Source organism: Phocoena sinus, chromosome 14, assembly GCF_008692025.1.
Source record: "Phocoena sinus isolate mPhoSin1 chromosome 14, mPhoSin1.pri, whole genome shotgun sequence".
NCBI lineage: Eukaryota > Metazoa > Chordata > Mammalia > Artiodactyla > Phocoenidae > Phocoena > Phocoena sinus.
Genome location: NC_045776.1, coordinates 74,135,936 through 74,162,798, shown reverse-complemented (window position 1 = coordinate 74,162,798; position 26,863 = coordinate 74,135,936). Strand labels below are relative to the sequence as shown.

The following is a 26,863-nucleotide window of genomic DNA, read 5'->3' as shown; positions in this document are numbered from 1 at the left end:
GGTCAAAGAGTCTGGAAGCTGAGTTCTGTCAGTGTGGGAAATGAGGTTAGATGGGGAGATGGGGGGCCTTGAGAACTGGGCAGGAGATCTTCAACGGCTGAGAAGCACAGCACGGTAGACTTAGAGTCAGAAGTTCTGGAAGTTCAAACCGCAGCCAACTACTTGCTAGCCACATCCTTGGGGACAACTTCCTCCCTTCTTCTGGGCTTCAGTGTCTTCATATTCAAAATGAAAATGCTATGCCTCTGGTGGGAAATCGGGAGCCACTGAAGGTTTTTGAGCAGAAGAGTGACAGGAGAAATGCTGAGAGTAGATTAGCATGAAGGGCGAATGGAAGGGCAGAGGCCGAGAGTAAAACGGCAGCTGGTGTCTTGTGAGGCGATGAGAGCCTGCACCCCTGGCATCAGGCGAGACTCCTGTCTCTGCTGCTGCCCACCTGGGCAGTCCTGGGCAGGTGCCTTGATCTCTCAGAGCACCCAGGGACACAAGATCTACCTACCGCATCAGATTTGGGGATGCAATGAGATGATTTCCCTAGCCCAAAATGCAGCACCAAGCAGACAATAAATGCTAATTTCTTTCCTTCCTCTAAGACCACAAAGACAACTAGGAAAGAAAAATCAACCGGACCTGGTGAATGGCAAGGTATGGGAGAAAGGAGAGAAAGATGAGTTAAGGGATGCTCTGAGGATTCCAGCCTACAGGGTCAGAGAACACAGGACAACCACCAGAGATGAGAAGTAAAAGGGGATATTTGGTCTGAAGGGGAAAATAACAAAATAACAGGTCTGGTTGTGAATGCTTGAGTTTGAAGAGCTATTACAGCCAAGAAGAAGTGTGGAAGGCACAATTCAAAAGGTAGAACCAGGGCTTCCCTGGTGGCGCAGTGGTTGAGAGTCCACCTGCCGATGCAGGGGACACGGGTTCGTGCCCCGGTCTGGGAAGATCCCACATGCCGCGGAGCGGCTGGGCCCGTGAGCCATGGCCGCTGAGCCTGCGTGTCCGGAGCCTGTGCTCCGCAACGGGAGAGGCCACAAAAGTGAGAGGCCCGCGTACCGCAAAAAAAAAAAAAAAAAAAAAAGGTAGAGCCAGAGCCGGGAAGCAACACAAACTTAGCAGTAATCAGAGGAGGGTGAAAATGGATGTGCTCCTCAGTGAAGAGCAAGTTTAAAGCAAGATAAGCAGAGGGCCCAGACCACGTCCTGGAGAACCACCAGAGTTAACTGGTTGGGAGAAGAAAAAGCAACGAACAGCAAGAAGAGCACAAGGGAGGGGAGGAAGGAATAAACCAGGCACATGCCGCTGCGGATCAGAGAAACAAGAAAATGGTGGGAATGAGGAACTGGACAGCTGTCTCAAGAGCGGCTCACGGAAGAAAGAGGCCAGAGAAAAGATTATTTTTTAATCTTAATAAGAAAGCCACTGGTGTCTTCTCAAAGTGTTACTTCAGCATACTGTGGGCTGTCACATTCCAAGGTTAAAGAAGAAAGGGGCTAAGAAGAAATGGAGGCTGCAACACAGGCCCACAGTGCGGAAAGCAGCAAGGTTGTTCAAAGGCAAAGGGGAAGGTACAGCAGAGATGTGAAAGCACCTGGAAGCACCTTCGGTTCTTCAATTCTCTGTAAAGATGTCAAGCATCTCCAGCAAATGAAAACAACTCTAAAGAGAAAAACCTGACACTGGAGGGGCATAGAACAAAAGCAAGGGCAGGCGGGGGTGGTGGTGGTGGTGGAGTGGGCTGAAAGAGAAATAGTTCAAAGGAAACAAAGGAATTTCTCCAGAATGGAGCTTGTGGAATAAAACCCCTTAGCCACTGTGATGCTCTGCCCACCAGAAGGGAGCAGCCCTTCTATCAAGCAGCCAGGAGCTCAGGCCTGCATGGAAAAGCCTGGTGACAGCTCAAGGCTGCCCTCCCGGAGCATTTTTAATCATGAGGCTGGAGCCCTGGTTGGGGTAGCTGTTCAATATGGCTTTGCTTAGTCACCAAGCAGAAGATTTCCACTAGAGATCACCAGCAAGAATTATTTTTTGAGACACAGCTTTGGGGTGCAGTTAAAGCCTTGTCTCCATAAAACCTAACCATCTCCAAGTAGAATTTGTGGGTTTGAAGAAAGGCACTAGCTCTGTCGGTTGGCAGAGCTGCTGGTGGAATCCAGGACATCTGTGTGGCTGTCAGAGAAATGCCTGCGATGCCCATGCAAACGGAGCACAGCTTCAGACCACGACAGGGAAGAGAGGCTTGTATAACAGAAGGAGGCTGGGCTTTAAAAAAAAAAACCCAATTACTAAGGAAAATAAGCTTTAAAGAGCTGAGAAAATAGAACCCCAGTTAAAAAGGTGTTGTGGAAGGTTTGTCTGTGTGTACTGTGTTTTTTTTTTTAAATCAGAAACAGAGGGTTCAAAACTAAAATCTGCCTGAAATTCATTACTGCGACCCTGAATGACATCCTTTTAAGCAAGTGTGTAGAGGGGTCTCAGAGACTGAAATGTGCATTCACCAAGCCTCAAACAGGGGCTCCAAATGAAAACTGCATGGGAATAAAGACGAACATCTCAAAGCAAAGCCTGGAACATTCCTCCACACTTTTTAAGCATCAGAAAGCTGTTCCCTATTGAATATAAGCAAAGGGTCTGAAGCCAATACAAGTCTCTCTTGCTATGGAAAACAGCTCAGATTCAACACAACACAAATACTTATTTTGTGCCTCCTGTGTGCCAGGCTCTCTGCTGGATTCTGGGGCTACAGTGAACAAAACAGGACTATCTGTCCTTGTGAGGCCCACAGACTGACCCGGACTATGTTTTTAGATAATATGCACACAGCAGACATAAAACAGCAGGATCAAAGTTTGTCTCTTCATTTTTTCACCAACAGTTTCACTTGAACAAGACCTCTTTTTATTCCAACAGACCTCGTAACGCCATCTGCTTCTGTGGATTCACAGTGACAAGAAACAAACATTAAACCAATAACTACACAAATTATTCATGAATTCCAAGGATGGTAAACTCTACAAAGGAAAGGATCTGCTGCTATGTGCACATATAACAGGAAGAATCAATCCAGGCATAGGGACAGGGATCAAGGAGGTTTCCCTGAGAAAATGACAAATGACCCTGATGCTGGGAACTGAAGAATGAAGAGACGTTAGCAAGGTGAAGTGAGGAAGGAAGAACATTCTAGTGTAATCCCACCTGTAACACAATTGAATTAGCTGAAGAATCATATTCCCATTAGGTATGTAATAGGCAGTTCAGACTTTAACATGTCTAAAATGGAAGTTGATCACTTGCCCCAAAACCCATCCCTCCCAGTTTCCCCCAAAACTCATCCCTCCGAGTCTCCGCCAAACCCATTCCTTCCATTCTTCCCCATCTAAGCAAACGGTAAGTCCATCCTACTAATTAATCGCTCAAGCCAAAAACTTTCACCTTATCCTGCCTCACCTCTATCTTAACCATACAATTTGTCAACTCTACCTTCAAATACTGACAATTCTACCTTCAAAAAAGTCTCAAGTTCTCAAGCACCTCCGCTGCTGCTGCCCTGGTCAAAGCCAACATTATTTCTCTGTTCAAATTATTGCAATTTGCCTCCCCGCCCATCTCCCTGCTTCTGTCCTTCCCCTTGCAGACTGTCCTCCGTGTGGCAACCTGAGTGATCACCTCACTCCTGTGCTCAGAACTCTCCTTAGATTTTCCATCTTACTCCAAGTAAAAGCCAACAGCTTTACCCTGACCACAGTGCCCTGTGGGATCTGACCCCTCCGTCATGGCTCCACCTACGTTCCCTCTTGCTCACCCTCCTCTGATAGTACTGGCCTGTCCGCTGATTGTGCACCACGCGCATTAAGCACATTCCCACTTCAGGGCCTTTGCACTTGCTGTTCCCTTTGCCTGGAATGTTCTTCTTGAGGTTATCTGCATGCCTTGCTCCATTATTTCCATCAGGTCTCCACCCAAATGCCACTCTGTCAGAGAGCTCTATGTAAAATGGTGATGCCCCCATCAGCACACCCTTTTTATCTTCCCCTACTTTATTTTCTTCACAACATTTATCACCATCTCACATAATGAATACTTACCTGCTTCTTTGTTTACTGTCTGTCTCTCCCAACTGACTCCACAAGGATAAAGACTATGACTTGTTCTCTGCCACATCCCCAGAACCTAGAACAGAGACTCCAGCATAGAGTCTGTGCTTAATAAATATTTGTTAAATGAATGAACAAATTAATCACTGCCACCACCAATGGCTACTGTTTGGGGGAGATATTTTGGGGATGTCTGCCCAACTCCCTATAACCTTCATCTGAGAACTATTTTTCCCCAAACACAGTGGTCCATGAAGATGTCTTTGTTCTATGTGATGGTGTCCTTGGACCAGAGATGGATGGCGTCTGAGCCAGTGAAAATCGCTGAGACTTTGATACAATGACTGAAAGTTGCCAGTTTCAATATCTGAAAGGGGTAAGAAGTAAAGTTCGTAAGTCAAGAAGCAAAGAAACCTTCCGCAGGGAAAGAAGAACGAAACAGGTGTGTGGAGAGCCGGGGTTCTGGATACAGAGGGGGCAGTGAGATGGAAGAGGAGGGTGAAGGCAAAGTCTGGCAGCCGAAGGACAATCAACAGCAAGATTTCCATCCTCAACTTGGGTCCTGCAGTCAGATGACGTCCAGGCTCAACTCACAGTGCCCCTTGGCAACTCAGGTCTAGAGACTCAAAGGGAAGAACAGGCACAGAGAGAGGGCAGATACCCTATAAATGCAGCCATGCGATATGCCTCTCACGGTGACACACAAGGGTTGAATTCAGGTTTCGGGTAACTTGCACAACACAGGGACAAAATTGCAGGATCAAAACCTGCCTGATCAGTTATTTAGTGTCCGTCTCATTTTGACAGAACTTTACTTCATTTCAACAAATCTAGAAATACTTTCCACTTCTTTACAGTCATGGCAGAGATATGCAGGAGACAAAAGATGTTTATAGAAAAGGACAATCTCATTTTACCACAGGAAAAAAAAATGGGGACTCTATAGGAAAAATTAAAAACTTGGGTTTGCAATGTTTTGACCAGACCACATATCCTAGAAGAAAACCACCAACCTGAATTTATTTCAGGAGCAAAGGAGAAAAGAACCAAAGAGCTTCACAAGAGACTTTGTATTTTAAGATGCATCAAAATCGGAAGTAATTTGTAAGTGTCTTCTAGGGGAAAATTACCCAAAAGAACACAAAGAGTTTGACAGAAAACGAGAAGCCGGGCATACAGACAAACAAAACATAGCTATCAGAGTTAAATTATCAGTGGCATTGCAATTTAGAGCTTTGGTTCACTTTAAAGACCACCAGAACACACAGTAAGAAGGAACTGATCCCAAATTTATCACCTTCTGGGAAACAACTAAGATACAATCACTAAAATAATTACTGCCTTGCTGTTGGATCAAACTTCAGCTTCAGAGGATTTAGATTTTAATGAGTCTCTGCTTCCACATACCTAAGTTCTTCTATAATGGTTCATTCTGTTCTCAGCCTTATTCCCCTGGCCCCAACCTTAAAGGGCAATTTTTTGAAAACTGACTGGATTTAAGAAGCAGGTACATAAGAGATCTAGAAAGCAGGCCATCAGCTATTTGGATCTAGCTTCAGTTTAAATGAAACGTTAATGCCCTGATTTAGTGCCTGACAATTTATCACCCCAGCCTGACATCTACAGAGGACTTAGTAGAGTACAGATGTGATCTTGTTTTTTTCCATTTCCCCTGAAAGCCAACTCAGTTTTCCCCCATTTTGTTGTTAATAATGTATAAAAGATGAACTGAATTTCAGATGTCACGGACTGAAACCATCAGATCAGCGTTTAGAATCAACCTTTTTCCATGGCCAGAAAAGTCAGGCTAGGATTTCCTTCTAAGTTCTATCCTGACCCCGCCAAAGGGATCATAAAAAACTCCCTACTGCCACAAGCTGTAGGAAGGTTTGACTTTGTTTCTCTAAGCATTGCCTAAGTGAACTTAAAGAATCCACCACTGCACCAGATACCCAATTTGCTGCTGTAATTTTTTTAAAGTTCATAGTCACTTTATATGAAAAGTGGTCTGTGCAAATGATGGCCTCAGCTATTTTGAAGTGTAACATAAAAATGGGACTAGATTATAAAATAGCTCACTGGGACTTCCCTGGTGGCGCAGTGGTTAAGAATCTGCCTGCCAATGCAGGCGACACAGGTTCGAGCCCTGGTCCAGGAAGATGCCACATGCTGCAGAGCAACTAAGCCCGTGCGCCACAACTACTGAGCCTGTGCTCTAAAGCCCGCGAGCCACAACTACTGAAGCCCGCGCGCCTAGAGCCTGTGCTCTGCAACAAGAGAAGCCACTGCAATGAGAAGCCCACACACTGCAATGAAGAGTAGCCCCCACTCGTCGCAACTAGAGAAAGCCCGCGCTCAGCAACAAAGACCTAATGCAGCCAAAAATAATTAAAATTTTTTAAAAAAATAGCTAACTTTTTTTTAAAATTTAATTAATTTATTTATTTTTGCCTGCTTTGGGTCTTCGTTGCTGCGTCGGGCTTTCTCTAGCTGCAGCAAGCAGGGGCTACTCTTCATTGCGGTGCGCGAGCTTATCATTGTGGTGGCTTCTCTTGTTGCGGAGCATGGGCTCTAGGTGCCTGGGCCTCAGTAATTGTGGCACATGGGCCCAGCTGCTCCGCGGCATGTGGGATCTTCCCGGACCAGGGCTCGAACCCGTGTCCCCTGCATTGGCAGGCGTATTCTTAACCACTGCACCACAAGGGAAGCCCCTAGCTCACTTCTTGTATTTACCAAAAAGGTTTGATATCTTTTAATTTTAATTAAAAATACTTTTCAGACTTTAAATATGCTAACCAAAATCACGTAGGATATATAATAAAAATTAAAGATGAGTAGGGGGTTCCCTGGTGGTGCAGTTGGTTAGGTTTCGGCGCTTTCACTGCTGTGGCCTGGGTTCAATCCCTGATCGGGAACTGAGATCCCGCGAGCCACACGGCCCGGCAAAAACAAAAAAACAAAAAAACAAAAACGTAAAGATGAGTAACAATCAGCACTTTTTTTTTTTTTTTTTTTTTTTTTTGCGTTACGCAGGCCTCTCACTGTTGGGGCCTCTCACTGTTGTGTCCTCTCCTGTTGCGGAGCACAGGCTCCGGTCGCGCAGGCTCAGTGGCCATGGCTCACGGGCCCAGCCGCTCCGGGGCATGTGGGATCTTCCCGGACGGGGGCACGAACCCGCGTCCCCTGCATCGGCAGACGGACTCTCAACCACTACGCCACCAGGGAAGCCCCAGCACTTTTTTTTAACACAGAATATCAAAAAAATGTTAATATTAACAATAATCAGCAAAAAGAGAAAAATATGCATGCACAAGGCTAATCAGCAAAAAGAGAAAAATATGCATGCACAAGGCTATCCATTGTATCTTCTTTGTAATATATTTGGAAACTATCCAAATGCTCGTCAATAGGTTGAATAAACTATGGTACATCCACACAGTGGAGTACTGTGCAGTAAAAATGAATGAAGACTATCTGTAGATACTACTGTGGAGTGATCTCCAATGTAATAAAAAAAAAAGAAGTTGGAAAAAAGTATGTAAAATTATGCTACTATTTATGCATGAAAGGATGGGTTATGAAATTACAGATATATATTTGCTTATACTTTTTGAAAGGTAATGATGAACTTCAACTTTTTTTTTAAATGGCTATAAATATAAGGAGGAAAAGACAGGGATAGAAGATAAACTTCTTTGAATGTACTTTTTATATTTGACTTTAGAATCAAAGGCAATATTTTATATAATTGTAAATAAAATTTTATAGAAAGAAATTTCTGAAATCCAAACATAAAATGAAACGAATAACCTAGTTGTATATCCAGTTAGTATATAAACACATAGAGAAGAACTATTACAAATGAGTTGAAAGCACAGTAATTTGACTATACATCTCTGAAGGATCTACCCTAAGGATTAAAAAATAAAAGCTGGAAAAAAATTAAACTGTTGGGCTTCCCTGGTGGCTCAGTGGTTGAGAGTCCACCTGCCGATGCAGGGGACACGGGTTCGTGCCCCAGTCCGGGAAGATCCCACATGCCGTGGAGCGGCTGGGCCCGTGCGCCATGGCCGCTGAGCCTGCGTGTCCGGAGCCCGTGCTCCGCAACGCGAGAGGCCACAACAGTGAGAGGCCCGCGTACCGCAAAAAAAAAAAATATATTAAACTGTTTTCAGTAATGATATTATTGGGGGTAACGGAAGTCTTATTAGTCTGAGTCCTAAATTTGAATTGGAAGTATCATTTGGACTCATAATTTATTTCAAGAAGACAATTTTTTCTAGCTCCACCCATTGAGATAGAAATAACCAACCTGACAACAATAAACACTTCTGGCTCCCAGACTGTAGTCTCTAAATACCACTTCCCAGGAAAGGAAGAAAGAGAAGGAAGGAAGAAAGGGAGGAAAATGAGAGAAAAGCTAACTCACTCCTTGGAGAAATGACTGATTCCAGTTCTGACATGGGAAATGTATTACACTGTAACAACTTATTACACCAGAAAGTAAGGAATCTAGCAAAAACTACCAGAGTTGTATAGGAACGAGTAGAAGCCAGCTTGCAGAAGCTCCCACTGGTCAAAGCTAAAATAATTTGAGCAACAGAAGTGATAATAAATGCCATAGATAGAAGCACACTAAATATGTTTTAAAAATCCATAAGTACATATTGATAAAAAAAATTTTTTTTTTGGAGAACACTATTTTTAAAACTACTTAGTAAACAGGAAAGAATCAAGCATATATCCTGCCTTGGTGACAAAAAGCTTATCTTTATAGAAATATTCCAGCTAATAATGACGAATGATAAAGTTATTACACACCTTATAAGTGAATGGATCTAGGCAATAATTACCAATTGCTCCTTAGAAAATAAAAAGAGAAGCAACAGGGCTTCCCTGGTGGCGCAGTGGTTGAGAGTCTGCCTGCCGATGCAGGGGACACAGGTTCGTGCCCCGGTCCGGGAAGATCCCACATGCCGCGGAGCAGCTAGGCCTGTGAGCCATGGCTGCTGGGCCTGCGCATCCGGAGCCTGGGCTCCGCAACGGGAGAGGCCACAACAGTGAGAGGCCCGCGTACCGCAAAAAAAAAAAAAAAAAGAGAAGCAACAGGACATAAGCACCTCCTGACACACCATCTCATATGTAGTCTTCCCAAAGAAAAACTGGATCTAACAAAGTATCTAGATAGATCAACTTACAAGAAATACAGGGGAGAAAGGTGTTAAAATCCACCACAGAGACACACTCAGAAAAATCCAGATCATAAGTAACTCTCTGGACAAAGGACCTGCTTTCTCCAATAACAAAAACAGTAACAAAAAACAGGGTCCTATGGTCTGAATGTTTGTGTCTCCCCAAAATTCCTATGTTGAAATCCTGATGCCCAAGGTGATGGTATTAGAAGGTGAGGCCTTTGGGAAGTGATTAGGTCAGGAGGGTGGAGCCCTCATGAATGGGATTAGTGCCCTCATACAGAAGGCCCACAGAGCTCCCTCACCCCTTCTGTCAGGAGGGAATACAATGAGAAGTTGCCAATCTGGAAGAGGACCCTCACCGGACCATACTGGCACCATGATCTCAGATCCAGCCTCCAGAACTCCAGAATTCGGAGAACTCTGAGAAATATATTTCAGTTGTGTATAGCCACCCAGTCTATGGTATTTTGTTATATCAGCTGAATGGACTAATACAGAGCAAGAAGAAAAGGGAGTGGAAGAGAAAGGAAGGGAGGGGAAAGGATGGAATAGAGAGGCTGAAAGGAGAGTAAGAATATAAAGAGGCTTAAGATTTTAAAAACAGTGGGAATTCCCTGGTGGTCTTGTGGTTAGGACTCTGCACTTTCACTGTCAAGGGCCCAGGTTCAATCCCTGATTGGGGAACTAAGATCCCCCAAGCCTCACGGCAAAACAAAACAAAATAAAACAAAACAAAACAAAAAAACCAGAGTTTAAAAACAGAGATCCATGGGGAACTTATTTGAAAAATGATCCAACAACAAACAAATTAAAAAAAAAAAAGACAACTATCCTAATTGGAACAATGACTAGCTATTTGATGAATTTTTATTATCTTTTTTTAGATGTGGTAGCAGTGTTTTGGTTAATTTTTAAAGAATTCCATGAATACTGAAATATTTATGATATTTCATGTGATATCTGGGGTAACTGGTGAAACTGATAATAGTACATGGGGGTTCTTTATACAAATCTATTTTATATTCAAATTTTTTTCAAAATCAAGTGGGGAAAAAACACTTCCCAATTCAAACAATCTGCATGTGTGTGTGTGTGTGTGTGTGTGTGTGTGTGTGTGTGTATCAAGAAAATGTGGGGCTTCCCTGGTGGCGCAGTGGTTGAGAGTCCGCCTGCCAATGCAGGGGACACGGGTTCGTGCCCCGATCCGGGAGGATCCCACGTGCCGCGGAGCGGCTGGGCCCGTGAGCCGTGGCCGCTGAGCCTGCGCGTCCGGAACCTGTGCTCCGCAACGGGAGAGGCCACAACAGTGAGAGGCCCGCATACCGCAAAAAAAAAAAAAAAAAAAAAAAAGAAAATGTGAACAGTGACCGATATGTGTTAATATTAAGAAATTGTTGTTAATAGTTTTAGGAGTGATAATGATATCCTGGTTATAATTTTTTTTAATGAAATAGTTACAGATGAAATAACGTCTGGGATTTGCTTCAAGATAAGCCAGGGCTGGGGGAGTTAAGTGGGGTATAGTTTAAAAAGACTGGCCAGGGGCTTCCCTGATGGCGCAGTGGTTAAGAATCTGCCTGCCAATGCAGGGGACACAGGTGTGATTGCTGGTCCAGGAAGATCCCACATGCTGCGGAACAACTAAGCCCATGTACCACAACTTTTGAACCTGTGCTCTAGAGCCCGTGCTACACAACAAGAGATGCCACCGCAACGAAAAGCCCACACACCTCAACAAAGAGTAGCCCCTGCTCGCCACAACTAGAGAAAGCCCATGTGCAGCAACGAAGACCCAACACCGCCAAAAATAAATTAATTAATTAATTTATAAAAAATAAAAAGACTGGCCAGATATCAACAATTGTTAATGCTGAGTGATAGGTTTATATTGCTATAATTATACAATTCACTCTGCTTCTGTATATATTTGAAATTTTGCATAATAAAAAGTTTTTAAAAATAGGCTTTTCATTCAAATTTTGATGTAAGATTTCTAAAATTTCTGCACTTATCCCTCTCTCAACTCAAAGCTCCTTAAAGACGAAACCCTGTCCATCTTGTTCACCATGGTGTCCTTGGTGACTAACCCAATGCTGGTATAAAAGAATAAATGTGAGGTCAAGTCCCTGGTTAGCAATGTTCAGCAATGACCATGACTGTTCTATTCTGTACACATCCTCAGTGCTGCAATTCAATCAATATTCGTGGTACAGAAGTTGGACAATTTACTTAACCTCCCTGAGTCTGAGGCTCCTTGTCTGTAAAGTGGAAATAATATCTCACCAAGTTGATCTGACATACTGTGGTTAAAAAGACTTCATGTGGCCATTCATTTGTTCATTCATTCCACAAATATTTATGAATTCTAAAGTCCTACAAAAAGTATGGAATAATCATTCCCATAAACAGAGTAGTATTAATAAAATAACATAAATATTAGCTAAATGTAAATACTCATTCAACAAACATTTATGGAGTTTCTGCTGTGTACTAGGCACTGTACTACATGCTAAGAATAACTATGAAGGTAAATATGGCACACACACACAAAAAATTGTTTTTGACGAAGTTTTCTGTCACAGGGATGATAACGGAGAGAATAAGATTACAATGAGTTGGCAGGTGACAAACTTCAGTGCAAGAGGAACACAGCCCACTCCCACTGGGGACATTCTCCTACCCAAGCTGGTTTCAGGAAAGAAATCAGTTCCCTTAACCTCTCAAAGATATAAATTTCAACTCCCAGATTAAAGCCACCATGAGATAACTGTCTTTCACTTATTCAGTGCAGTAAAGCCATAGATTCTTTCTAAAGACCACAGCCAATGCTGGAAATCTTCCGAAGAATTAGATTCTTTTCTTTTTCTGGGGTTTTGCCAGCAGTCCAAACCAAAAGACCCAAATGGAGCTATTGGCTCATCCATGTAATATTAACTGCCAACTCCCTTCTCCCAGAACATAATGCAGCTCTATTTGAAAAAGCCCCCTCAGCAACTTGTTCCATGTCAATCAATGGCCAAATTAAGAAAGGACGCAGATCCGAGTCTTTCAGATCCAATCCCAAACATAAAACCAACTTCTCTTCCATTAAGAACAGGATTTAATAAATCATGTAAAAAAATTATTTTTAATAACTTACCTCAAATTCTTCCCAAAAGCCTTGTTTGACTTTATCTGTGGTCTCAGCTAATTTGCTTAGTTCTCGAACCCGACTTTCTATTTCAGCAGCATTGATACGAGTTGTGTTGAGGGGCTAATCAAATTCAGCAGTTGGTGTGAAATGAAGAAAGTATTACAGAAAAAAGTGTTAATGCAAAAAAAAAAAAAGACTTCTATGTTGGTGTTCATAGAGGCAAGGACAGGAAGTTCACAGTAAATGTTTTCAAATAGAGTTTCACTTTCCTTTCTGTTCTTTCAGGAAATATATGTTTCTTCAATCTCCACACACTTTGCTGATATAAATTCAAACCTATTTTTCTTTATAAATAGACCATAATGTTAGAGATGGTATCATTTGCCACTAAGTAATAAGTGTGAGCTTTGAAACAGCAATAACTCCAAAATGTAAAGGTATGATCACCTAAAGGTAACCAAAGGTGCATCTACAATGAAAATTTGATAAAAACTTTGCTTTAAAAACTCCATAAGGCCTTTTAGAATTACATACGGAGATAATCATGAAAATGATGTACTATCTAGAATTTGTTTCCAAATACTACAAGAAGAAGGTAGTGAGTGGAGTAATAAATGAAACAAGATTTGATGAGTTGATCGTAATTGAAGCTGGGTGATGGGTACATGGAGGTTCACGATACTATTCTACTTCTGTCTGTTTGGAATATTCTATGTTCGGACTTCTTAAACTCTATAAGGAGGGGGAGTTTAGCTTTCCAAAATGCTTACCTGCTTGAGTTGTAGTACTGTGCCCAATGTTTCTACCATAGGATTCTTCTTGTAATGCTCCACGAGATCTGTCAAAGAGTCAAACCGTTCTCCTCCACCAACATCATATTTCAGTTCCTTTCAAGACCAAAAAAAAATTATGTTCATGACCTTTATGTTAAATTACTGTTTTTCCCAACTCAAGTACAGAGACTAACTCTCCCCCAATAATGGAAAGATTGAAGAGCTGTAAGAGCACAAAGAAAGGGAAGCAACAAAGATGATGAAAATGGAGAAGCAGATCCAATGTAAAAGAGTTCATTGTGAGGTGTGAGAAGCTCTAAATAAGTATCCAACATTAACTAGGCCACAAAAAAGTTTCTCCCTCATAGGTTAACTAAATACCTAGAAAAAAAAAAAAAGAAAAACCATATTTACTATTTACTTATACTCTAGGCTAAGTGACTATACACAAGGCTGCTGAACAGAAGATAAATAACTACTTCTCTCTGAAACACAACAAGCTCTAAGGCTGGTGAGGCAGCACTGAAGTCCAATATACAAGCCTTTACTTCCATCTTCTAATGAAAATTTAAAAGGGAAATTATAAACAGAGACCAGGAAATTTTTTCTGACAAGGAGACCAGAATAGGCTGTTTCAGGAAAACAACAGGAAAATGGTTAAACTTAGAAAATACAAAACCCTAGAAATGATACATGAAGATATTTGGGTATGACCTTTTATTTAAAAATAAATCGAGTGAGGGGGGAAGAAGCACTTTCAGAATGACAGAGTAAGGACCTCTGAAAATCTGCTCTTTCACAAAAGTAACAAGAACCCTGGCAAAAATTGTCATCAACTTTTTCAGAACTCTGAAAATTAACCAATAAAGTTCAAGGAGCATTTATTCAAGAAAAAGATTGGACCTTGATGAGAACAACAAATTGTGGCCTTTTAACTTGCCCTATTCCCACCTACCTCTCCCCAGCTTCTTGGTAGCCTTGAAAACCAATAGTCTCATAACCACAGTAGCTGTGAAAACAAAGCAGCTTAGCATAACTGGAGTAGACAGATGGATTTGGAGCTCTTTCCAGACCTATCCCTAGACAATTATCACTGATCTGTTTAGCAGCTCCCTGGGAAAGCCTTATTTTCAGAGCTTGTCTTTATTTGATTGACTTACAGCTTACTCAGCCGGCCTTCAGGGGATCTCCCAAAAACAATCAGCAGCAATTGTTTAATATCACAGTGGCCTAAGGCAGCAATACCAGTCAGGGCAAATAAGAGACTGATCAAAAGCTTAAAAGGAAAACCCAGACATCGTCCACAGGGGGCTCTGAAAACCTCCAACATACCCTTGAGAATCTAGAAGGACATGTGCATGTGCACGTGCATGGCTGTGTGAAGTCCAGGAAAGATCCAAAAAGGCCCTAATCTTTACGTCTAGCTCATCCTGAGGTTCTGTGCAAGCAGGAAGTGAAGACTAAGGCAGAGTTTTAAGGTGCCAGAGCACCGAAGGCAGTCGTGCCCCAACACACACACACACACACACACACACACACACACACACACACACAGAGCCTCCCTGGCAAAGGCTGGGAGATTTAATGTTTCAAGGCATTTAAGGAAATCTCTGTTCAATCATTAACTGATCACTAAGCTACCCAAGCAAAGACTTCAGTGGCCACACAAGACAAAGACAGGAAAGTCACTGAACACACAAACAGCAACAACAACTACAGGAAGAAGAAAAAGTAGCAACAACAAATAATACTGCCTGAGAAAGGAGGGCAAAGGATTTATATTATATTATTTAAAATGCCTAGTTTCCAACAAAAACTTATGAGACATGCAAAGAAACAAGAAAATATGGTCCATACTTGGGGGGAGGGTGGGAAGCATTCAACAGAAACTGTCCTTGAGAAAGCCCAGACAAAGACTTTAAACCAGCTAGTATACATATATTCAAAGAACTAAAGGAAAGTATAAATTAAAAGAAAATATGAACATGATGTCTCATCAAACAGAGACTATCACAAAATGATAAATACATAAATGTATATAAATATTCATAGCAGCATTATTCATAATAATTAATGGGCCAAAATGCCCATTAATTTTTTAATGGATAAACAAAATGTGGTACATATCCATATAACAAAATGTTTGCCAATAAAGAGTTTACTGACACATGCTGTAACATGGATAAACCTTGAAAAACATGCTAAGTAAAAGAAGTCAGTCACAAAAGGCCACATATTACATGATTCCATCTATATAAAATATACAAAATAGGCAAATCCATTGAAACAAAGAGGTTAGTGGTTGCCAAGAGCTGGGGGGAGGGGGAAAATGGGGAGGGACTGGTAATGAACCCAGGGTTTCTTGTTGGGGTGATGAAAATGTTCTGGAATTAACGTTGTTGGCTGCCTAATTTGTGAGTATACTAAAAACCACCAAATTGTCCACTTTAAAAGGGTGAATTGTATGGTGTGTGAATTATATCTCAATAAAGCTGGGTTTTTTGGGTTTTTTTTTTTTAATCTTATTGAAAAACCGAAGCAATAATAGACAGTTGCTATTTAGGAAACTATGTCAAAACAAAGTTTGATGTAGTTGACCGAGAACCAACCTCCCTGGTCTAGCCATCACATAAAAAACAAGAAATGGTGAGTTCAGTTCTCCCAGCCTTAACCAGAATTCTATAATATGAAAGTACATGTAGTCACAGGCTAGACTGTGCTGACCCAAGGGAGAAGCTGAGGCCATCGCTTTAGAAATTGAGACAGAGGCAGACTCCAGCTGTAACCAAGCACAGACTGAGATACTGCAGGGCTGGGAATTCCCTGGCGGTCCAGTGGTTAGGACTCCATGCTTTCACTGCCAAGGGTTCAGGGTCAATCCCTGGTCGGGGAACTAAGATCCTATAAGCTGCGTGATGCAGCCAAAGAGAAAAAAAAGATACTGCAGGGCAGAAGGTGACGTACTGAGGCATGACTTAATCTGCCAGAGATAGAGAGGAAATAAGTAATTTAATAAAGTTCGGAAATGATGAAACAGTTATAATTAACAAGGTACTAAAAGTGGAGAAGCCCTTAACTAAATGACTTTGGAAGTAATGGTGTCGGTCTTCTCCCAGCCAAAAAACCACCCAAAGATGACGTTTCACCAGACCCACAGTTCAATCCGGGTTTTACCTGACAGCGGATCATAACATGGGTCACTTTAGACTTGCCGTCATTGCTCTCCCCTTTGTCATCTCCGGTTCGGACAGAGAGAACAAAATCTCCAGGGTGGCTCTGGCTCTCCCGCACAAGAAAGCTACCGTGTTTTCCTTTCTCGGTTAATAATTTCTCTGCTTCTTTCCCAGACAGATGTCCATGAAACCACCTAAATTTTTTTAAATGAAAAATCAATTGAGTTCTGCCATGCGTTCACAACATTCTTTCACAAAACTACCGTACAGTCACCTCTACTCAACACAATTAAAAACACACGTTCCTCCAAGAGATTGATCCATTCCACATAAGACAGAATTTGCATCCCAAGCAGGCAGGAAAAATGACAATGGTTAGGATTCCGGGCTTTCACTGGCATGGCCAGGGTTCAGTCCCTGGTCAGGGAACTAAAATCCCACAGATCACGCGGTGCGGCCAAAAAAAAAAAAAAAAAAAAAAAAATAATGACCATTAAACTCCTTAAATGAGCCCACAATCATTTGGAGGCAAATATCCTCAATCTTTCCTATTTTTTTTTTTTTTTTTTTTTTTTTTTGCGGTACACGGGCCTCTCACTGCTGTGGCCTCTCCCATTGCGGAGCACAGGCTCCGGACGCGCAGGCTCAGAGGCCATGGCTCACGGGCCCAGCTGCTCTGCGGCATGTGGGATCCTCCCAGACCAGGGCACGAACCCGTGTCCCCTGCATCAGCAGGCGGAATCTCAACCACTGTGCCACCAGGGAAGCCCCCTATTTTCTTTTAAATACCCCATCTTTTAAAAAGGCAGTTTGTCATTTCTCTACTGCCAAACCCTAAAAGGACCAACTATTTAATTACAGTCATTTAAAGAAGTTATAATAGAGAGTTATGGTAGCGACAGAGAACCATCTGAATGTTTGCCCTTGCTTTGGCATGCAAACACTACATTAAAAAGGATCTTCACTATAAATTAGTTCAGGCATTCCAAGCTTTTCCAGATTTCCAATCTATACTTCAATAGCCTCCAAGTTTGCTGTCAACATCCTTGTACTATCCACTGGGTCATCATTTCAAATTTTAATGCACGTAAGACTTGGAGTAGAGGCAAGGGATTTTGCTAAAAATGTGAATTCCCATGCCTCACAATGAGAGATACCAATACACTAAGTCTGAATGGGGCCCAGCAATCTGCATTTTTAACCAGCACACCAGAGTCCTAATGTAGGCCGTCTGAGGTCAGACTGTGAAACAGTGCTACTCTAAGTTACTACAGAAAACATCTTAACATAGTCATATTAATAATGTGGCTTTTTCCCTCACGATCTTGGTGAGGAAATAAGCATGATCACAGCACATAGTGCTAATGGCTCAACACTAAAGGAATATACTTCGAGGTATTTTTCATCTACCCTCAACTGAACAGAGTAAAATTAAATAAACTGCACAGAGTTGGCTGACAGCCTTTTGCTTAATAATGTGGCTGGAAAACAAATTATCAGCATAAAATACCAGTGACACGAAGGTGTAAGTAGAAGAAACCTACTTGAAGACAGAAAATATTCAAACCTAATTAAGAGACCCTGATTTGGTACTGAGTCAGAGAGAAGAGACTGGGAATGCAGAAAACCAATAAAATTAATGCAAGTTAAGTCAAGCCCCAGCTTTCATCAGCTTAGCTCCAACACTGGGGAAAGATCTCTGAAATAATACGATTCCCTCTAATTAGGGTCATTCTCACACATTTGTGGGTATAACATAAAAGAACTGATGAAAAATCTGACCGAGTCCTCTGCTTTCCCACTTCTGAGCTTAAACTGACATCTGTTGGTGGCATTGCTGAATAGCTGGTCGGAAGCTACTACGGGGAACTGCTATTTTGGTGTTCCCATTATCATTTGTTTTCCTCTCCTAACGCTCAAAGTTCGATAACGCTCAAGGTCAATAATCTTAAAATTATTGCATGTATCAAGTATATACAGGAATAGTCTGAGACTTCTGTAGAACGAGTGTAAGTAACACTGACTGAAGCTTTTGCCAGAAAAGGCCCCTCTGAGAATAATCTGATCCTATTACTCTTACTTTAGTAACACTTTTAAGATTACAGTTTGAGAAACAGAAGTCAAACCCCCATAATGCATTCACCTCACACCTATGGCGTGGGAGGGATGCAGACTCTGCAGTTACGAAAATGTAACTGACCTTTCAGAGGTAGGATCTGCACAGTTCAGAGGATATTTGAGCTCAATAACATCTCCATTCTTCTCTTTTAATTGCCCATGATGTTCCATGTAATACTGGACCAATTCAGCCAAAGTGGCAAACTTCTCCCCTCCATACAAGTCATAGTAATCACCAGTGTTCTGAATCTTGATGTGGGTGACAGCTCCATTTCTTCTAAAATAGTCCATTAGAAAAGTGGGGGTAAAAGACAAATAAAGAGCTACTAGTAAAAATGGATCTCATATTCGTTATCAGATTTCACCTAAACATTGAAACAAACCCAAGGAATGTGCAAGTTTACGCTTTTCCTAAACAAATGCAGTGAGTGAAATAACCACACAGTCAACCATTTCAACACAAAGGGCTCTGCGTATATTAAGTGACAATCATTTTTCTCATCAATTAATCAAGACAAATATCACTAAAATTAAACGTACATTTACCTTATAATCCAGTAAACCCACTCCTAGTATTTTGCCCCTAAGGAATGAAACTGCATGGCTACCAAAAGACTTGTACAAGAATATTCATTGCAGCCTTTTTGTAGCAGAAAAAAATTGAAAGGTCAAATATTTATGGCCAAAATGGATACATAAATACTCATACAATGAAATATCACACAGCAATTTAAATAAAAGAGAGAGAGGACCACTGATATATACAATCAACTTAGGTGAATCTCAAAAACACTACGTTAAGAGAAAGAAGCCAGACACAAAAGAATATATACTGTACGACTTCATTTACATGACGTTGTAGAATAAGCTAGTCAATGGGGATAGAAAGGAGAAGAGTGGTTGCCTCTTAGGGGGAGGGAGAATAGAAACCGGCACCAAGAAACTTTCTAGGGTGATAGAAATACTTAAGATTTTGATTGGAGTTCTGGTTGCATTGATAAACACATTTGTCAAAACTCATCTCACTATACACTTAAGATACTATACATAATTGTATCTTTAAAAATCATTTTAAAGACATAATTAACAGAGTTTCCCATGTGAGATAGCTAGTATGTCAACCCAATGAATTGACAACACTGACCAAAAGTTTCTAAAACTTGGTATTTTAGTTAGCCTAGGCAGTTTGATGATTTCCATTTGGTTTTCTGTACTATTAAGTACATCTCAAGGACACCCGTAATCATCTTTGTGGACCCAAGGGGTCTGGCAACCCCAAAATGGTAATCACTGACCTTTTTTTATTTTTTAGTCTGACCCTATAGTGTTATTGATGAAGCCTCTGTTAAATATAAACACAATTCTACTAAAGATAAAGGAAAATGGAAACGTAGGAAAGTAAGAAAAATTGTCCTACAATGTTAATAACAATATCTACTTCTAACTTTTGGTTACAATCTTTTCCAGTGGGTAAAAAAAGCACTATGGGTCTCTCTCCTCTAGCTACACCTGATTCTATTTTAACACCTCAGCTTTCTATCTCTAACCTTGACTTAACATATCACAAAAACAGATATTTCAGGTATGGACTATAAAGCAACATAGATGGATCTCAAAAACATGATACTGGGAATTCCCTGGCAGTCCAGTGGTTAGGACTCGGCGCTTTCACTGCAGGGGCCCAAGTTCAATCCCTGGTTGAGGAACTAAGATACCCCAAGCCACACAGCACAGCCAAAAACAAACATGATATTGCATGAAAGAAGCACAATGCAGAATGATATGCTCAGCATGTACCATTTTTGAAAATTTCAGAATGCACACAAGTAATATTATACATTATTCATGACACAGACCACAGACATATGTATATATTATATTTTATTATTATATTCCTTTTATGTTATATTACTTATTATATGTACTTTTTAAAAAAAATAAATGTTTTATTTATTTATTTTTGTCTGCTTTGGGTCTTCGTTGCTGTGGGCGGGCCCTCTCCAGTTGCGGCGAGTGGGGGCCACTCTTTGCTGCAGTGCGCAGGCCTCCCACCACGGTGGCCTCTCCCGCCGCGGAGCAGGGGCTCCAGGCACGCAGGCTTCAGCAGGTGCGGCACATGGGTCAGTAGTTGTGGCTCACAGGCCTAGTTGCCCCGGGGCATGCGGGATCCTCCCGGACCAGGGCTGGAACCCAAGTCCCCTGCATTGGCAGGCGGACTCCCAACCACTGTGCCACCAGGGAAGCCCTGTACTTTTTTTTAAATGAACTAGAAAGAAATACACCAAACTCAGAAAGTAGCTGTCGCTGTGGCAAAGAGAAGAACAGCAGGAAGGGTGGTGAAAAAAGGGAAATTTTGCTTTTTTTTATATTTTATTTTGAAGGAAAAAAATGACTGGCAATAAATACAATATGGGTAATTGGACATAATTTTTTGTATTTTTTTTTCCTCAAAATTAAAAAAAGGGGATCTTCCTTGACTAACTAAGGCAACCTAATCATCAAATTTTCAGCATGGGCACATAACAAAAAGATTAGATCACCTGTAGAAAACTAGAACAATAAACTTGTCATTTATGCATGCACACACACACACACACATGCATCTCAGTGTCTATAATATACATCATATACATAAGAAAACATATGTAAAGTGAAACTTGGCAGTTTAAGAGTTGTTAAAAGCACTGATTCTAAGACAGTTCACCAAAAATATATACAGATGACCTTTAACCTTATTAAAAGATGTTCAGCTTCAATCATAAGAGAAATTAAAATTCACTGAGATACCGTTTCTCACCTATCAGGTTGATGAAAGTGAAAAGCTTGACAACACTCAACTGGAAGCTGTGGAAAAACAGGGACCCTCAGACACTGTTGGTGAGAATGCAAAATGGTACAATCACTGCGGAGAGGAATTTGGAAAAACTATACTAATATATATTGACTCTCTGCCCCAGTCATCTCACTCCCGGGAATTCACCTCTGAAGATACATTTCCAAAAGCACAAAACATATGCAAAATGTTATCATATTAAATGCAGTATTATTTATCATTGTAATATATTGGAAATAACTAAATTCCCATTTATAGGAAATTGTATAAAGTTACATGCTATGTAGTTAATTTAAAAAATGAGAAAGATCACTAAAAGATTTCTGTAAGTGAAAAAAGTAAACTACAAAGAAATAGACTTAGTATTCCACTTCGTGTGTGAAAAGAAACACAGAAAGATAAACCATAAATTAATAAAACTGGTTACCTACAGGGATGGAAATAAGGTACATGGGGTAGGGATAAGAATATGGTTTGTCAGAATATACCTTTTTATACAGTTTGACTTTTAAATCTTGTAAATGTTTCACATATTCAAAAAATAAAATCAACAAGGATCAAAAATATGAGTACAAAACCAAAAAACTGAATACAGAAAGAAAGAAATGACTCTAACTTTGCAGTAAGTTTGTAACTACACAGAAAATTAATTCCCGTAGCTTTTGAACACAGTACAGATTATACACCCTTAGTGGTATATATGCTGTGAACAGAAACACTCCAGAGAAATCATGAACTTTACTTAATGGGTTTGTAATTAGAAATGATAATGGTATAGTAATTCTGAAACTATCTTTGTATTAGAAGATTGGGCAAATGAGGTCATACATTGATGCTGCTGTGAAACACGGTTCTCTCTACAGAAGGGAAACACAAATACGGAATGGGAAAAGGTAAGGAAACTGGGCTGAACTAGAGCTATCAGATGTCTGATATATATTTATATATTTATTGATACTGATATATTTAAAATTTGGTTTTAAATATATAAGTATTTATTTCCCAGCTCTGTCTACTATAAGGGCCTAGAAGCAATGACACTCCAGAAGATGGGGCAAACAGATATTATGTGCTTCCTGATGTGAAATAAAGGGATGGCTTCAAAATCCACTATTGAAATGACGAGAGAAATTTGAATATGGACTGTGTGTTAGATAACATTATGGAATCACTTAAAATTTCTCATATATAATCATGATATTGTAGTTATACAGGATGTCCTTGTTCATAGGACATGCACAGTGAAGTACTCAGAGGTAAAAATAAGCATCCTGACATCTGCAACTTATTTTCAAAAGGTTGGGGGAGGGGAGAGTATACACATACACACACACACACTCAGAGAAAAAGAGCAAACATGGCAAAATGTTAACAGGTAAAGGGAATGTGGGTATTCACCATACTCATCTTTTGACTTTCATATAGGGCTGAAATTTCTCAAGATAAAAAGTTGAGGAAAAAGAAAAAAAAAAAAAACCTCACCAGTTCTGTGGTCCCGGCTCTGCCACTTACTAGCTATGAAACCAGCTTTGTAAATTAACCTCTGTGCTTCAGCTTACTCACCCCTAACATGAAGATAATAGTGGCATTTATTCATAGGTTGTTGGAGAGATTAAATAAAATGATATGTGGAGAGTGCTTAGCAAGATGGCCTGGAATATGTCAAGCCCTCAATAACGTCTGCTATCATCCTCCTCCTCAACATCATTGTTGTTATTATTATATAATCTCCATCCAAACTCTTACAGGTCAAATGTCACTCAACTGTAGGTCAGAAGTTTGTGCTAGGATAAGCCTGGGAAAATTCATGAAGGTTTCTGCCCTCTCCTTGTTGCAAAACGGAAGTAAAAGCCAACAATGTGAGCTCCTTGAGAAACTAATCGATACCAAAAAGGGACTTGCCACATCCCGAAGAAGTCCTAAATAAATCCTCGGAACATGTTTTCCCTACTTCTTTATTTAAAAATAATAATAATAAAAGCGAATTCATAGAGCAGTTTAGTTCTGGCTCCTGGAATGAGCTAGAGTAAGAATGAGTATATAAGAGAAAGTCAATTTCTAGAAAAACTCTCCCACATGTGTCCAAAGAGACATGTAACAGATGTTGCCAATACTGTTCAAAACAATTTTAAACAAGCTAAAAACAACTCAGTGTCCAACAACAGGGGATGGGATAAACTGTGGTATATGCACACCTTCGAATATTATATAGCCATTAAAGTTAATAATTAGATCTATATGTATCAGCACAGAACTCAAAAAAAATTTAAAGGTAGTCTCAGAATACGTACATTATAAAGCCATGGATATGAATTCTAAAAACACACAAACCAACCTCATATCATTCACACACAGTACAAATGCAGTACAAGTATAAAAACATGTTCAGGAAGGAGATATACCAACCTCTTGATGGTGGTTTCCTCTGAGGAAAGAGGGAGGGGAATGGGACTGGGCAGGGGAACAAACGGGACCACAACTTCCTCAGTGATGTTTTATTTCTTGAAAAAGAAAAGTGATCTGAAGAACCTCTTCTCCTTCTTTCTTTCTTTCTTTTTTCTTTTTAAATTAAAGTATAATTGATTTACAATGTCGTGTTAGTTTCAGGTGTACAGCAAAGTGATTCAGTTATATGCTTTTTCAGATTCTTTTCCCTTATAGGCTATTACAGGATATTGAGTATAGTTAGTTCCCTGTGCTATACAGTAAGCCTTTGTTGTTTACCTATTTTGTATATAGTAGTGTGTATCTGTTCATCCCAAACTCCTAATTTATTCCCCCACCCCACTTTCCCCTTTGGTAACCATAAGCTTGTTTTCTACGTCTGTGAGGCTGTTTGAAGAAACTCTTAGAGAGTATTTTTCCCATTTGGTAATCAACAGATGGGAAAGGAAAAATGCAGGGAACAAGGATGGAGCCTTGTTTTGGATTGAAGCAGGATCGACCCAGGCTTTAGGAACTTGCTATGTTATGCTCCAGCTCATCCTCAGTGGCCTCTCAAGAGAGAAAAAGCCCACCTTCAGGCCCCTTCTGCTGACTCCCCGAGCCTCTCACTCTCAGGAGGCCACGTCCTGAACCCCACAGCAGGCCTGAATCACACCTGATCTGTGGGCCAGGGCACTGGCAAGGCCTCACCCACGGGGCAGCAGGCAGACCTTCAGACTCTAAATGAGGGTCACAAGTTGTCCAAGTGTGGTCCTAACATTTCCCCCCTGGAAAACACTCTCAGGATTCTCTCTTTTTCTTGCAACTTACCTAACAGAAAGTGTAAAGTCTCCAGGGTTACTTTTACTGGGCCTTGCCAAAAAACTGCCATCAACTCCTCTTGTCAACAGTAGGTTTTCTGCCTCCACGCCAGTGATATTTGGGTGAAACCATCTTGAGAGAGAGAGAAATAGACCAATGAAAAACAAAGGACTCTGTCGGCACTACTTCCCACACCGTCACAGCTAAAATGCTTATTAGTAGAGTAGCAAATAAAAACACCAACCCAATCCCTTTCCCTTCTTCTCTTTGGTCACCGCCTCCTCCTTGTCTTCCCCATGGTAGGAGCCTGGGATCCTGCTAGCACAGTAGATGGGGCTGGGGGCATGGTCAGTGGGATTGGGGCTGAGGTGGATGCTATTTATATAGGGTGGTGGGGAGGGCCTTAGCAATAAGGTAACATTTGATCAGACCTGGAAGAAAGGAGGCAGCAACATGCAGCCATATAGGAAAGGAACATATCAGGCAGAGGGAGGAACAAGATCAAGGGCACGGGGGCAGACCGTATTTGACATGCTCAAGCACGCAAGAGGCCAGTATGCTTGGAGCAAAACACGCAAGGGACAGAGCAGTAGATGAGGCCAGAGAGGTAATGAAAAGCCTGATGATGCAGGGCCTCGGAGGACACTGTAAAAACTTCAGCTTTTATTTTTTGTGAGATGGGAAAGGACTAGAGGGTTTTAGGCAGAGGAGCAACGTGATCTGACTTATATTTTTAAATCAACTTCAAGCTATCGTGCAAGGGTAGAAGCACATAGATCAGTTAAATAAGCTATTGTGATAATCCAGGCAAGAGATGGTGGTACCAAGGACCAAAGTGGTGGAAGGATTAGTGATAAACGGTCCAACTGGGAACATTTTAAGGGTAGCCAACAGGATTTCCTAATCTATTACATATGAGATGGGAAAGAAAGAAAGGAGTAAGAACAACTCCTAGGTATCATGTCTGGGCAAGTGGAAGGTTGGCGGTACTACGTACGAGATGTGGAAAAAGGGTGGGGAGAGGAAAAATCAAGTGTTAGATTTGGTACGTGTTAAATCTTTTTTTTTTTTTTATTTTTTATTTATTTTTGGCTGCATCGGTACGCGCGGGCTTTCTCTAGCTGCGGCGAGTGGGGGCTGCTCTTCGTTGTGGTGCGCGGGCTTCTCATTGCAGTGGCTTCTCTTGCTGCGGAGCACGGGCTCCAGGTGTGCAGGCTCAGTAGTTGTGGCGCACGGGGTTAGTTGCTCCGCGGCATGTGGGATCTTCCTGCACCAGGGCTCAAACCCATGTCTCCTGCATTGGCAGGTGGATTCTTAACTACTGCGCCACCAGGGAAGGAAGCCCTGGTACATGTTAAATATGAGATGCTTAATCATCTGAGTGTCTGGTACATATTAAGCACTAATGGTTAGATATTACTGACAATCATGACAATAACTATAAGATTGTTCTGACAAGAAATAATCAGAAAAGGCAAGAATCTAGACATAGTCTATCACCATTCCTGTTGTTTACATTAACTGAAATTTATTTTCTTTTTAATTTTTCCTATAGCATTTTACTAGCATTTTGGGGGAAATCTAAACATCATTCTGATTATCCTAGAGAAAAATCACAGGGTTCAGATCAAAAGGAAAAAAATATTAGTTTGCTCTTTACTCCCTCTGAGAGCTTGTCAGAAGACTGAGGCAGAATTTTATCCAGGGAAAACTCAACCTCAATTTATAAGATACCTATCATTCCAGCATCCAATACTTTTGTATACAGTATGATTACGAAACTATCCTTTTTTTTTTTTTTTTTAAATCTTGTCCACAGCTTCTTTAATCTATGGTTCCCACCTGAGTCCCCACAGTCCTAGGGAATCAAACAGCAATAACAGAAGGCTTCCTCCGGTTACTTTTAACTTTTCAAAAAGTATAGTGAAAATCTCATGTTAATCTTCAATTTGTCTACTTGTATAAGCTAGTTAAAATGTCAAATCTCTCTTGCTTTTGGCTACAAAACAATTATGTTACTTGGTGTGGTAGCCTGAAGCTGAGTGGCATATATGTTTTCTTCTACAACAAAAAGGGAAAACTAATTATTATATGATGAATACAGGTTAGGAAACAATTCTCTTTAGAATATTGGGTTTATGGTTTAAAAAAAAAAAACAGAGGAGACCCCAGAAGTAAAAAAGCTGAGAATCGCTGGCATGTGGTGGCAAAGCTTTATGGGTAGGAGCACGGACTCTGGAACCAGACTACTTTGGTTCAGATCCCAGCTCTGTGTGATCCCAGGCTAGTTAGTTAAAC

General features: G+C 41.0%; 1 protein-coding gene across 3 annotated transcripts in view; it reads right to left on the bottom strand.

Annotated features, from left to right (window-relative positions):
- The window catches only part of PTPN11 (protein tyrosine phosphatase non-receptor type 11), a 77,189-nt gene that overhangs the window by 34,474 nt on the left and 15,852 nt on the right, over positions 1-26,863 (bottom strand). For 2 of the 3 annotated variants that reach the window (XM_032654360.1, XM_032654361.1), the window contains exons 2-6: positions 24,575-24,697; positions 18,569-18,763; positions 16,370-16,562; positions 13,193-13,309; positions 12,429-12,542 (exon numbers count right to left, since the gene is read on the bottom strand). In XM_032654360.1, the coding sequence (XP_032510251.1) occupies positions 12,429-12,542; positions 13,193-13,309; positions 16,370-16,562; positions 18,569-18,763; positions 24,575-24,697 (742 nt within the window). Of the gene's footprint in view, positions 1-12,428; positions 12,543-13,192; positions 13,310-16,369; positions 16,563-18,568; positions 18,764-21,283; positions 21,331-24,574; positions 24,698-26,863 lie in introns of all 3 variants that reach the window. The other variant, XM_032654362.1, reaches the window with a different exon arrangement.